The sequence below is a fragment of the Chinchilla lanigera genome, unplaced genomic scaffold (assembly GCF_000276665.1).
Source record: "Chinchilla lanigera isolate Chin_1 unplaced genomic scaffold, ChiLan1.0 scaffold00062, whole genome shotgun sequence".
Lineage (NCBI taxonomy): Eukaryota > Metazoa > Chordata > Mammalia > Rodentia > Chinchillidae > Chinchilla > Chinchilla lanigera.
Window position 1 is genome coordinate 496,368 of NW_004955463.1, and position 14,358 is coordinate 510,725.

The 14,358-nt window shown below is 34.6% G+C and overlaps 1 protein-coding gene across 1 annotated transcript in view; it reads right to left on the bottom strand.

The window, feature by feature from the left end:
• The window catches only part of Micu3 (mitochondrial calcium uptake family, member 3), a 98,306-nt gene that overhangs the window by 83,083 nt on the left and 865 nt on the right, over positions 1-14,358 (bottom strand). The window contains exon 2 of the mRNA XM_013521486.1: positions 14,191-14,354. Coding sequence (XP_013376940.1) covers positions 14,191-14,354 — 164 coding nt within the window. The remainder of the gene's footprint in view (positions 1-14,190; positions 14,355-14,358) is intronic.

Sequence of the window (14,358 nt, forward strand, 5' to 3'; positions counted from 1 at the left end):
TTTTTAATTACATTTTCAATTTCACTGACTGATATTTATTTAGAATCTTTATATTAATTGACTCTGCTTTGGTAATTCATATGTATCTAGGAATGTGTCCATCAATTTCCCTCATTGGATTGCTTTCATTGCATTCCATAAGATCCTGTATGTTGTACCAGCATTATTAAGTGTAGATACTATTCAATTTCTTCTTTAATTTCATCTGTGGTTGGTTGTTCAGGAAGATGGTATTAATGTGTTTGTGGTTTTTTTTTTTTCCATTGATTTCCAATTTCTTTACACTATGATCTGATAATATGCCTGGGATAATTTCAATTCCTTTACATTTACTTAAGCATGCTATATGAGCCAGGGTGTGTTCTATTTTGGAGAATATCCTATGTGCAAGAGAATGACGTGTATTCTGATGTTGTGGATTGGAACATTTTGTAGACATCTACTAAGTCCATTTGTTCACAGGTTTGATTCAGTTCCGGTATTTCTTTGTTCATTTTTTTGTCTAGTTGATCTGTTTGTAGCGGTGGGGTATTAAGGTCCACTATTACAGTTGTGTTGCTGCTTATTTGATTCTTCATGTCTGTTAATATTTGTTTTATATAGTTGAGTGCACTGGTATTTGTTCATATATATTTATGATTGTTATTTCTTCCTCTTGGACTTTTCTCTTAACAAGTATGTAGAGAAAGAAATAAAAGGAATAAAGATAGGAAAGAAAAAGTTAATTATTTGCAAATGACATGATACTCTACACCGAGGACCCCAAGAACTCCACCAAAAGACTTCTAGATTTAATAACCAAATTCAGTCATGTAGCGGGATATAAAGGCAACCTTCAAAAATCAATAGCATTCCTGTATACAAAAAACAAACAAACTGAGAGAAATTAGGGAAAGCATACCTTTTATAATAGCATCCAAAAAGTAAAATATTGGAATCAATCTAACAGAACAAGTAAATGATCTTTACATTGAAAACTATAGTACTCTGAAAAAGGAAATGGAAGAAGATATCAGAAAGTGGAAAGATATCCCCTGCTTTAGGAAGAACTAACATAGTGAAAATGGCCATACTCCCAAAACTGCTATACAGATTTAATGCAATCCCAATCAAAACTGTAATAGCATAGCTCACAGAATGAGAGAAAATGATCCTATAATTTATTTAGCAACAAAAGAGACCTAGAATAGCAAAGGCAAGCCATGGCAACAAAGGCCAGGCTGGAGACATCACAATCTCTGACTTATAAATTATACTACAAAGCTACTGTGATTACAAAAAAAAAAAAAAACAAAAAACCATGGTACTGGCAAAAAAACAAGACCCAAGGATCAATCGGACAGATTAGAAGATGCAGAAGCAACTCCAAACACACTCATCCATCGTATCTTCAACAAAGGGCCAAACACCTTCACTGCAAGAAACATAGTCTCTTTAATAAATGGTGCTGCAAAAACTGGTTTCGCACATACTGAAGACTAAAACTAGATTCATGTCTCTCACCAGGCACTAAATTAAAATCAAAATGGATCAAAGATCTAAATGTTAAAACAGAAACACTAAATCTTCTGGAAGGATAGATAAAATTCTTGAAGACATAGGTGCAGGCCAAGACCTTAGACCTTGATCACACAGGAAATATAAAGAATCAACAACTGGGATTTCATCTTATAACAAGCTTTTGCACAGCAAAAGAAATCATCAACAGAGTAAAGAAACAACAATGTTTTTCCAGAGAGTAGGAAAAAAATCTTTCCAGCTGTTCCTCAGACAAAGGTCTAATATCTAGAATAAAGAACTCAAAAAAATCTTATCTCCCAAATTTAAAGACCCAATCCAAAAGTAGACATCTGAAATGAACAGACACTTCTCAGATAAAGAAGTAGAACTGGAAAATAAATAATGAAAAAATGTTCAACATCAACAGTCATTTGAGAGATGCAAATTAAAACAACACTGAGATTCCATTTCATTCAAGTAAGAATGGCTATGATCAAGCCATCAACCAATAACAAATGCTGGAGGGGATATGGGGAAAAAGGAACTTTTCTCCACTGTTGGTGGGAATGTAGACTGGTGTAACTACTATGGAAATCAGGGTGCAGAGTCCTCAAAAACCTAGAATTAGGGGGCTGGGGATTTAGCTCAGCGGCACAGTGCCTGCCTGGCAAGCACGAGGTCATGAGTTCGATTCTCGGTACCAGAAAAAAACCAAAAACCAAAAACAAAAACAAAAACCCTAGGATTAACCCACCTATTCCCCTTCTTGGTATTTTCTGAAAAGAATTAAAAATATCCTACCATAGCAATATATGTGCACCCATGTTACAGTTTTTAATAGCTGACTCTTGGAAAGAGGCCAAATCCCCATCAACCAACAAATGGATAAAGATTTTCTTTTATACAGTAGCATACTGCTCACCCATAAAGAGGGATAAACTAGAGACATTTCTAGGTAAATGGATGCACCCTGAGACCATACTCCTATGTGAAATAAATCAAACACATGTGTAAATATAGCATTGTTTTCTGGTGTGAGAAACCAAAAGCATAAATAAGGACCCAAAAGTGTAAGAGATGTTGTGAAATATGAAGAGAATGCTTGAATGGGAGGGGGAACTAGAGAGGGTGGAGGGGGAAAGGAAGGAAAGGAAAAAAATTGAGAAAGAAATGAAAAAATGAAAACAAACTTTTGTAAATAAGGAAGGTAAGAGGGGTTAAAAGGAGGGTAGAGGAATGGGAAAAAGAAGAAAAATTAATATATATAATAAACAGATACTAATTTTCTGTGATGAATGTGATCCCTATTATATCTTAATTGTACCAATAAACTTAATTAATAAAAAATAAAAAGTAAAACAAATAAAAACAAGACTATATGAGCTAACCACTTATCAGTCTTCACAAAAATATTACTAAAATTGAAATGTGGATACTTTATCAGTTTAATGAAATCTTCATATACTAGAATATGTGTATATTGTTCAGGTATATATCATTTAGAATAAAATTATGAGAATCTGAATGAAACAATAAGCATAGAATTTAGCGTAGAAAAATAGGCAAAAGACATAAATAGGCAATTTCTAGGAAAAGAAATTATAAATAAAAATTGTCTACTTGACCAGTTAAAGTATTAGGAAAACAGAAAATAAATCACTATGTTAAATCATTTTTTCACACTCCAATGGGAAAAAAATTAAATTTGAGAATATCAAATTGAGGGCAAATACTGAAAACCCATTACTTATTTCATGTGAAAGCATATCTTGATGCAATCTCTTTGAAAAGATGATTAAAAAGGAAGCTGAAGCAGGAACACTGCAATTTGAACTGAGCCTTTGCAACTCAGTGACTTATAGAAACCTTTTCTGAAAATAAAAGAAGGGCTGGGGTTATAGTTCAGCATGCAGGCCTTGTATTCAATCCTCAGTACTGAAAAAAAAAAAAAGACACAGTAGATCTTGAGATGTTTTTGTAAGATTCACAAAATAGGCAATTGAACAAAAACAAGTGAAGTTATAAAAAAAGTGTGAAGTTCATGTTTTATACGAAACAAGAGATAGAAACATTTAAAACAGTATATTGCTATGTTTTAAAAAGCAAGAACATACTATTATTATCAACTCACTTTTTAAAAATGCTAACTGTGTACGCCGGCCTCCATCAGTGCCACACAGATAGCAAACAGGTCTGAGACTAGAATTTTGGTGCTGTGAGGCCCAATACAGTTGCTCTTTCATATTGTATAACTTGGAAGAAGAGTATACAGGTTTTGCAGTCCTTCAGGCCTATGTTCCAATGACAGCTTCACCACTTTATGGGTAAGTAACCCTGGGAAAAATAATCTAACTTCAGGATTTTCAACTTTAAAATGGATGGCTAAACACTAGTCCCACAAATTACAAAGATTATATGAAAAATGAATGAGGACCCTTACTTTTCCTTTGGCGCACAGAATCATTTAATCAAGAGAACCGATTGTATTTATTAGTCTTGGAATAGCCTTTGGCTGCTCAGCTCCATGCTCAAGGTTTACAGGATCAAGTATTCCCCTGGCATTGTAAGCTGAATGTTCTCTAAATATGTCCCTGGTGATATAACTGTTTTTTTTTATTTTAAAGAGAAAAAAAAATAGAGTTTCAAAACAGGCTAGTAGGACAGTAACAATAACTAATAAGTTGCATATTGTTGTCTTCAAAGTAGTTACTCAGAGTACAAGATACAGGCATGAAATATTGTCCAAACAATATTAGCACAAACCTTTCTTTTCAGTGAACTAAGAGAGACTGCCAGTATAACTATCGTAAATACATATATGTACATATATAGATATATATTTTTTTCCTTTTCCTTTCCTTCCTTTCCCCTTCCCCAACATAACTTCCCTTTCCTTTTGAACAGTTTCTTCCTAATTTACAGTATCTATTGTATATTTTGGATTTATATTTACTCTTTGAACTCACACTAGTGAGACAATATGATGTTTACAAGTGTGAGTCTGACTTATTTCACTTATATGGTCTCAAGTCGCATCCATTTACCTATAAAACTCTCAAATTTATCCTTCTTTATGGCTGAATGTTACTCCATTATATAAAAAAACACATCTTTTTATCCATTATCTAAGAAAAAGTTTAAAATATTCCCAGTTTGAAATATTCATAGTTACCTATAAAAGCAGAGAAAAAGGCTGATATTCAACGAAATGGATTAAGTTCTTCTCTGTCCTCAAATATATAACTGTGTAGTATCTGCAAGGAATCATGTGGGGTCATAAGTTTCTAGCAGATTACAGAGTATTACAGAGATTCAAAGTGCTGGTGGTTTTGCAAAAGACTGATTCAAAGTGGTGATGGTTTTGGCAAAGACTAAGGCCAGTGAATTTCTACCAGAAGGAAACTGCAAGTCTCAAGGTAGGAAGCAGACTCACCTTCATGCATTGTCAAGGCAGTAGGACTTATTTTTGCAGACTGAGATTATTGAGAACTATTTAATGAAAATATAAAGTGTACATATTGCTTTATGCAATATACATACTTTTGTTGATTAAAATTCTTATTTAGACTTAGAAGATTACCAGTTCTTAAAATGAGAATTTAGAAGTTAAGGGTGTGATGTCTGAAGTACTTAGTAAACTACATTAATTATTAATTCAAGGATTTACTGAAATGTGTATGCAAGACAGTAAGCAAAAAGCATGTGAAAGACGTGGCCTTGTAGGGGAAACAAGTGGTCTTGATATTTAATACAATGTAGAAAGGTGTCTCATATGAGATAGTAATATGGCAATTTAAAAGAAAAAATCATTTTAAGTGGGTTTAAAATGGAATAAGTGCCCCTACTAACTCCATGGTTTGATGGGTATTCTACTCTCAGAGTTACTCTGACAAGGGGAATAGATAAGTGATAACTGGAAGGATAAGGGAATAAAAGTTGAAGAAGTTGGAAGAAAAGTTGTAGTACTTTCTGAGTACCTTCTGCTCCTATGTATCTCATATTCAGATAATCCCTGATTTACCTCTCTATCACCTTTCAGTTTTCATCACTCTACTAAAGATCAATATTCAACCCAATCTACAGCTTTAAGATGTGTTCCAAATTCAGTTGGGCAGAGTGTGGAATTAGGATTAAAAATATAAAGTACTGCTCTCTTCCTATTTGCCAGCAAATGGAAAGAACCTTGAGGAGTGTGCTTCCTTGCCTACGTTCCATTCAAAATTTTAAATGACTACTATAATTCAGGATAAGTTCTAGATTTAATCAACTGGTTATGAAATGTGTGCTTTCTTGACAGATAACTATTTAATTCACAACAGCACCTAATATGTGTACCTTTGACTCATCAAATTTAGAATATTGGACCAAAGTATGAAGTATAGGTTTTAATCTTCTCTCTAAATAAGATGTTTTAGCTTTAAAATGATAAAACATAGCATATGATAAAAAAAAAACTTGAATCAAACTCTTACCTGACCTATGTGATAATCGGGTAACCAATAGGACTGGCAGATCAGATAGAACATGACAGACATGTGACGGCCCATCTGCATACCACTGGACCAAAAGGTGACTAAGAGTGTATCCTTTACCGCAGCACAGAGACACAAAATTCAGCTGTGATCCATTTATTTGGATCAAAAGCAGCCTAGAGAAATCCAACAATAAAGAAGGAGTCCAGAAAGGGGGTAAAGTTCAGGCTGCACACTGATCTCCATGCACCACAAACCTAGCCCAATTATTATTATTACACAGTGAAGTTTCATGACAGTATATATTTTAATCTCCTGGGAACAACATACGCATTGGAGAATTACAAATCCCATACTATTTTCAAATCACTACAAATATATTTACTGTGGCTAGGAAAGGGTTAGATGATCCTATTTGAGAACTAATTTTAATAGACTGGATCTAGCTTAAACTGTGTCTAACCTATAAAAGCCTTTCTGACTATATGAAGTTGGCTAGAAAAATTCACTTTGAATTGTTACAAGTAGTTTGAATTATCTATTATATCCCTTCCTGGGAAAGGATAATCTATCTCAACAAAATCATTATTTATAGTATCAAATGAATAAATATCCCTATCAAAAGGGGAAAACAACTAGATGACGTTATTAAATTGGTTAAAGGCAGTTTAATAAATAGAAAAAGAGCAGAAAACACAGTTTGCTTTTGTAATTATGAAATATATCAACACATCAAAGATAAAGGGGAAAAATCTTAAAGAGGGTAAAGAAAAAGATATCTTTAAAAAAGCTTGTTTTAGGACACAAACGACTAGGCATTTTCTTTAATGCCAGATAGTTAATGACATATACACAGCTTGCTTGACTTTTTAAAAAACACACACCTTTTACTAATAAGAGCATTTTACAGAAAACAGTTACTCAAGTTCCCAATGTTAGGTACACAATTATAAGAGATCTGTGAGATCTAACATTCTCCAGTTAAAACTTACCTATCAAGTTTAACCAAAAAAAATATGATCCTTATTGTAAGTCTGGTGGATTTCTTTAAGTATTACATCACAGGTGAAAAGGTACTAACTAGATCAGATTACCAAAGTTTATACATCTCAGTAAAAAGGACAACACAAAATTATAAATCAGAACAGCAAATGTGATCATATAAAAGCACTACATCTCAGAAGCAAGTTAAAAATTAATTTCATTATGTAAAGGTTCCTATTTAACCTTGCAAATACAAAGCATGAGCAAATTTTAAAATGTCATATTTTTTCTAGTTTTCAGTGACTGAAAAGTCTACTCTTCCCCACATCTCTATCATGATTCTCCACACATTTCTACCTGTTGCTCTCCAAAGATGACACCACCTTCTACTGCACAGAGGAAATATCAGGCAAGAGCCCCTACAACTATATGCCCCTTGTATACCATCTGTTTCCTGCTTTCCCTTTCTCCTACTGCAGTGGAGTTAACCAAGATTAAACTCCTCATTAACTTTTATTTTAACTTTTACTTCCCACCTCTAAACGGGTCCTTGGCAAATCAATTATCCTTGAAGTTCAATCTTCTTTTTTCTTTTAGTCCTTAAACACAGGCTCTCTCACTAAAGAAAAAAAAAAGAAAGTCTATGTCCCTTAAATTACCACCTTTTTTCTCTTTATGCCCACATTCTTCAAACCTTGGTCAACATACCTTACCTCTTCAACCTTGCCTTTTCTTCACTTTTACTGTCAACTTACCCAACTATAATTTGATTTTTGTGTCTAAAATTACTCATGACCCTTGTGAAATCCAATGTACATTTCTCTCATCTTAGTTGACCACCTTGGGTAGCACTCACTGTAACTGACTACTGCTTCTCTTAAATACTGTCTTTCGTAGGCTTCCATGATGCTTCTGGCTTTCTTTTCATGTCTGACCTTACCTCTCAGCTTCTGCAGATTTCCCTCTCTCCATCAGTCCTGTAACTCACGGATGCTCACCAGAGCTCTCCTTAGGTGCTTCTTTTCTCTTATTCTACTTATTCTGAACAATGTCATCTATTATTGTGATTTTTATTTCCTTTTTTATATCTTAAAAAGAATGAAGGCAAATTAACAAAAGCAAAGATAAACAAAACAACAGAAAAAACAATAAAAATGATACAAAATTTCAAACAAGATGATAGGAAATTAACAATGGTTATTGTATTACATATTGTTATTGTCAAATTGGTTACTCAGATAACCAGATATAGGCATGTAGGATTGATGAAACAATTAAATATTAACTGTTCATTTCAATAAACCAATGAAAATTGGTGGTACAATTATCTTAGCTATTTTGTATATGTGTGTGTATACACACACTTTTTCCCCCTTCTTTCTTTTCTCTTTTCCCTCATCCTAGTTTTTTTTTTTTATTTCTGAGCAGTTTATTTCCCTTTCACAATGTCAATTGGACTTCTATCTAAATTCAAAGACCCAATAAAAAAATGGACATCTGAGATGAATATACACTTATCAGATAAAGAAATACAAATGGCAAATAAATACACGGAAAAATGTTCAACAACATTAGTCATTTGAGAAATGCAAATTAAAACAACACCAAGATTCTACCTCACAGCAGAAAGAATGGCTATCACCAAGAAATCAACCAAAAAGAAATCAACCAATAACGAATGCTGGCAAGGCTGTGGAGAATGAGAAACCCTCTCCACTGTTGGTGAGAGTGTAGACTGCTGCAACCATTGTGGAAATAAGTCTGCAGATTCCCCAGCAAACTAGGATTAGTCCCATTCAACCCAGCTATTCCCCTTCTGAGTGTTTTTCTAGAAGAACTAAAAACATCATACTACAGTGATATATATGCACCCATGTTTACAGCAGTGCAATTTATACTAGCTAAGTCATGGAAACAACCCAAATGCTCATCAACTGAGCAATGGATAAAAAAGCTGTGGTATTTTTATATAATGGAGTATTACTCAGCTATAAAGAAAGATAATCTGAGGCTCTTCTAGGTAAATGGATGCAACTAGAGACCATTCTCATAAATGAAATAAATCAGACTCACAGGTGTAAACATTGTATTGTCTCCATAGTGTAAGAACCTGAAAGAGTAAATAAAAGCTAAAAGGTACAGTGGATATTGTGAAAGGGACTTTTAATTCTTGATGATTCCCAAATCTATTTCTATAGCTCTCTGGAGCCTTTCACCTATGTATCCAACTGGAATATTTTCCTTCAGCTCAGCCTTCTTGTCTCCCTCTTTACCTAATAATTCCTACTCATTTTTCAAGTTCTAGTTTAGATGTCACCTTCTCCAAGCCCTCCTTTAAAGTCTCAAGTCTGGATTGTATGTCTTTCTTGTATGTTTCCATAGTATAGTCTAATTTTTCCATCACATAATTTTACCACCAGACTATAAAATGCAAAAGTATATTAACATTATTTTATGTATCACTAAACCTCTAGTGGCTACTATATCTCAATAAATAGTCTCTGAATAAATTATTTGAATGAACAAATGGACAGATCAATAAATGGATGGACACATTTATTCGTTTTCCAAATGGGATATAATATGACTATGAAATTAAAAGAAGCTGCTTCACACAGAAGTTTTTAAAAAATTTGTTTAGGGCTGGAATGTACTTCAATGGTACAGCAGGTGCTTGCTATGCATGAAGCCCTGGGTTGGATCCTCAGTACCATATATACACATACATACGTAATACATAAATGTTAATCATTAGAACCATGCCCTCTAACATAACTGATCTTCCATAATACTTTTCCAAGTCCAGAAAATGTAATTATGTTCAGCATATCAAGGACAATTAACATAATATATATTATTGAAAAAAGAAAATTCTAAAACGCATGATTTTGGGGAATTATAGGAATATACAAAATTGTTCTAACTTATTTTCCATTCCAGAGTAAAACTAAGTTGCTCAAAACGTCTTTAAATTTTAAAAAAATTACTTATCCTGTATAATCTCTAAATGTCAGATTACAGTGTGTTAAGCAATCCATTATTTTATTCTGAGATTGAAACAAAAAGGAAGTCCTACAGCAAATATTTCTTCACTAATAAAAATAGTGCTTCGAGGCTAAAGTGTTAAAGTTCTAAGAAGAATCTTATCAATATCTCTTTATAATATTAATACAGTTCAAGGCCATGGTTTACTGAAAATTTTTGGCAAGCCAAACTTGCACAATTAAAATAAATACAGTGTCATGTGATCTGGTCTCCCAAAGACTGGAATTTTAACCTTAACTGAAGTCTTCCCAATCCTAATGCTGTAAATACTCTAGCTGAACAAAACATTAAACAATTAATTATCACAGAATGTGGTTGTGCCTTGTAAGGTGTATGCCCTACACAAATATTTACTACAGGCTGATTTAATTCAACAAATATTTATTGTGGCTACCAGAGCTCAACTTCAACTCAAAGAACAAAGATACGAAGATGACCAAGACCAACACAGTGTTTCTCCTTAAAGGACTAAGACAAGCAGAGAATACAAAGAACAAACAGATACTTAACAAAAAAAGTCATTATCCAAGAGCACAGGATAAGCAAGGGTATTTAATATGTGGATGGAGTCAGGAAAGGCCTTTTATTGGAAGTTGATAGCCAATGTCTTTAAAACAGAAATATTTAATGCTATGGTAATACAATTATAATTCTATAGGCTACCGCTTTTCATTCTCATCAGTTAAATTATTCTTGTAACATACGTAAGTTCATATTTATGTCAGGCTATGCTCTGTATAATACAATGCTTTTCAAAAGAAGCTGTATAAATCAAAAGTTCTTAGCCTTCATTTGAAACACCAAAAAGGATCATTCAGGAGATACGACAGAAAAATATGGAGGAAGTTTAAATTTTTAAAAATTTATTACAGTAAAAGACACATCCCCATTAGTCTCCCTCAAAATACTCCCTCTTATCTAGTTGTTCGTGCCACACTTATCCCATTGTTCTTGCCACTTTTTGAAGTCGTACTGGAAATCCTTCTCTTTTAAGTGCCTTTAGTTGTGCTGTTGTGGCTCTCTCAATGTCGTGCGATTCACAAGGTTTACCTTTTATGGTCATTTTGCCTTTGTGGAAGAGTCCAGAAGTTGCACCAGTGTCAGGTCCCACGAATAAGGTGAATGGTGAATGAGGACATACAGTAACATTCTTCCAAGCAGTAGCATTCACTGTCTTTTTGACCAGACCTAGTAAGGACATTCATGAAAGGGGACTTCCAGAACTACTGCAGAAAGTGGCAAGAACAATGGGATAAGTGTGTTCAAAGCAAGGGGATTATTTTAAAGGAGATTAGTGGCAATTTACCTTTCACTGTAATAAATATTTTTATCATTTAAACACCCATTATATATTCTGATCACCGCTTGTATACCACTATAAAAAAATAAATAAATACTATAAAGCAGCAGCAAAGGTTTAAAATAATATTTTTGAAAAGTGGCAGATTAACCCTGTCTCTTTCAACTACTTCCTCCCCCGACCACACCGGAGTCACAGTAAAGGACCAAAAAAAACGTGTAAGTATACAAAGAATAGGAAAGAGAAAAGGAGACTAAAATGATCAAGAGGATTCACCACAGTTTTGTAAAATCGAAGATGGAACCATGTTAATTGACTTAGGGGTGCAAAGTCATGATGTGGGCACTGAGATCAAATGGAAGACAAAAAACCCCAGAAGGGTATACCTTTGAAAACAGAAAGACCTATAACAGGCAGAAAGACCTATAACAGGTCATAGTGCAAACAGATGATTAGAAAATAATATGTAAGTATACCATAAGATATTCCTCCAACACACATGCTCTTATACATGCATACATACATATGTGACTGCATCCAGATTACTGCCTCTCTTACCTCTCTTATTCCTTGGAGAAGTTCAGCGATACCAAAGAAAAAGTGCTAGAAAATACTGACATCTGAATGCTGCTCTAATGAAGTCTGGATCACCAGATGAAAAGCCATATTCACTTGGGCATGGTGGCACACACCTGTAATCCCAGCACTCAGGAGGATGAGGCAGGAGAATCTCAAGTCTGAGGTCTGCCTGGGCTACACACTGAGTTCAAGGCTGACCTGAACTACACAGAGAAACCCCGTTTAGAAAAAAGAAAAAAGGGAGGGAGGATGGGGCAAAGAAAAGCCATATTCATTTACAGAGACTTTTTTGAGTGGTTTTCAAATAATTTTTGAGCAACAACGATAAATACGTAAGGGAAACTTTCAAAATAAAAGTGAGAGCTTACAAAATCAAACAGGAAAAAGAACCTAGAAGAAACAAAGCAACACACAAAAAAGGTAAAACAAAACTATAATTATATCCTAATAACAGAAATTATAGCAGCCATGAATATCCATAACACATGAGCATCAGAGAACACAAAACTGTTCTTTGAATTAAAACACTAGCACAGCTGAAACAGTTCAGTAGGGTATTAGAAGATGAACTCAAGGATATCTTTCCTAAACACTAAAACTGGGATACAATAAAGATTAGCATTGGAATCAAAGGAGTTTTAAATTCAGACTAACAGTAATTTCAGAAAAACAGAAGAGAAAAAATATCAAAGAAATAGTACAAGAAAACTTTACACAAAACTTTTAGACTTGAGTTTCCACATTGAAAGGGCCCTTAAGTGTTTAGCACAATTAATGAAAAAAGGTCTTTTTTGTAAAAATGTCTAACAGGAATAAAAAGATTATGTAAGTTTTCAGATAGAGAAAGCTTACCTATATAAAAGGCAAGACAACTAAAATGTAATACAGGAGAATTGAGAAGGGTAAGGCACAAAACTTTAGTATTATACTTAACTATTACAACCAGTTACACAAATTTTCATACACACTAAGCAATAGAAATGTAAGTAAATAAAAATGGACAATAAATAAGTAAATAAGTGGATAAAATAAAAACTGAATTTATGGAATGTTTATTACAAGCCAGGCATACCGTTCTGTTTTAAATACACTGTACTAACTCATTTAATTTTCATAATGACCTATGAGACTACTAACTTCTTTTACTGGTGAGGAACAGGTATTGAGAGTAAATCTGTCCAAAATGACAGTAGTAAGTAGTGAAACCAGCATTCTACATTTTAAAAAAATTTTATCAGTACTACATGTTTGCAGTACATGTTTACATCTCCAGGAGTAGGTCCATGTACTTCTAGTTTTCTGAGTGTGATGTTTTAAAACTGCACGATACTATCTCTAAAAAGAAAAAAAAAATTTAAAAAAGAAGAAAATACTATCTGAATGTTCTCTACCTTCTTAGTCTGCTCCCAAATCAACTATAGTCAGAAGTTCTGACTTGGTCAATCAGAACATAAGTTTAATGCTACTCCCTAATCCACAAAAGAGTGTGTGTGAGTGTTGAAGGTAGTTGGTAGTATTTTAAGTATTAGTTGTATGTAAAGGTTATGTGCCTGTGATTTACTGCTAGAAGGTCCATAAAGTAGATTCCCTCATTTAAACGCATTAACAACTTGTACCAGGAGTGACGAACTTAGATCACTACTGTATTCAGGCAAAACATAAAAGATGTAAAATTTCACTTAAGTTAAACACCAACATAACTGCTTCTTTTTAAAGTTTTTTTCATCGAAGCCACTCACGCTCTTCATCTTGCAAGAATTTCCCCAGTGGTCCTCATAACTACAAATAAATAAGGAACGTGATGGAAAGATGCCCCTTTACTCCTCTCACCTGACTCTCGTCTCTACCTCAGACACTCACAACGACCCTTGGACACTTTCACGTTCACTTACACTTTCCTACATTAGCCGTCCTACCCATTTTGTGATTTACCACAGGCAATTAAAGAATTTTGGTCTTAATGAGCGGATATACTCTTCTTGAATAGATTTGTTTGCCTTTTCCAATCTGGAAGCATCTTTCCTTTTGACCTACAGCTGGAGCGTTTCTATTTTTTTTTTTTTTTTTTTTGATTTTTTTTTTTTTTCTTTTTTTCCGGTACCGGGAATCGAACTCACGACCTTGCGCTTGCCAGGCAGGCGCTGTGCCGCTGAGCTAAACCCCCAGCCCCCCAGCTGGAGCGTTTCTTATCTTGGTATTTTCATGCCTTAGTAACTTCTGAGACGTCAGACCACTGCTTCAGAACTCCAGGATCACTTGCTCTCGCCCTGCCCCTACTGCAAGTTCCCCCCTCTGGCATAGGCAGCCCACCTTTTCCGCCCGTCGTGCCCTTCCTCTCCGAGTCCCCACCTCCGGGAGTGGGAAGCTGACAGGACCGAAGACAGCGCGACCCCTGGGGTCCAGGTGCACCAGTGACAGCGCCACCGTCGCCCTGCCCGCACGAGGTGAGGAACCCCGGCCGCCCGGCAGAGAAGGTCC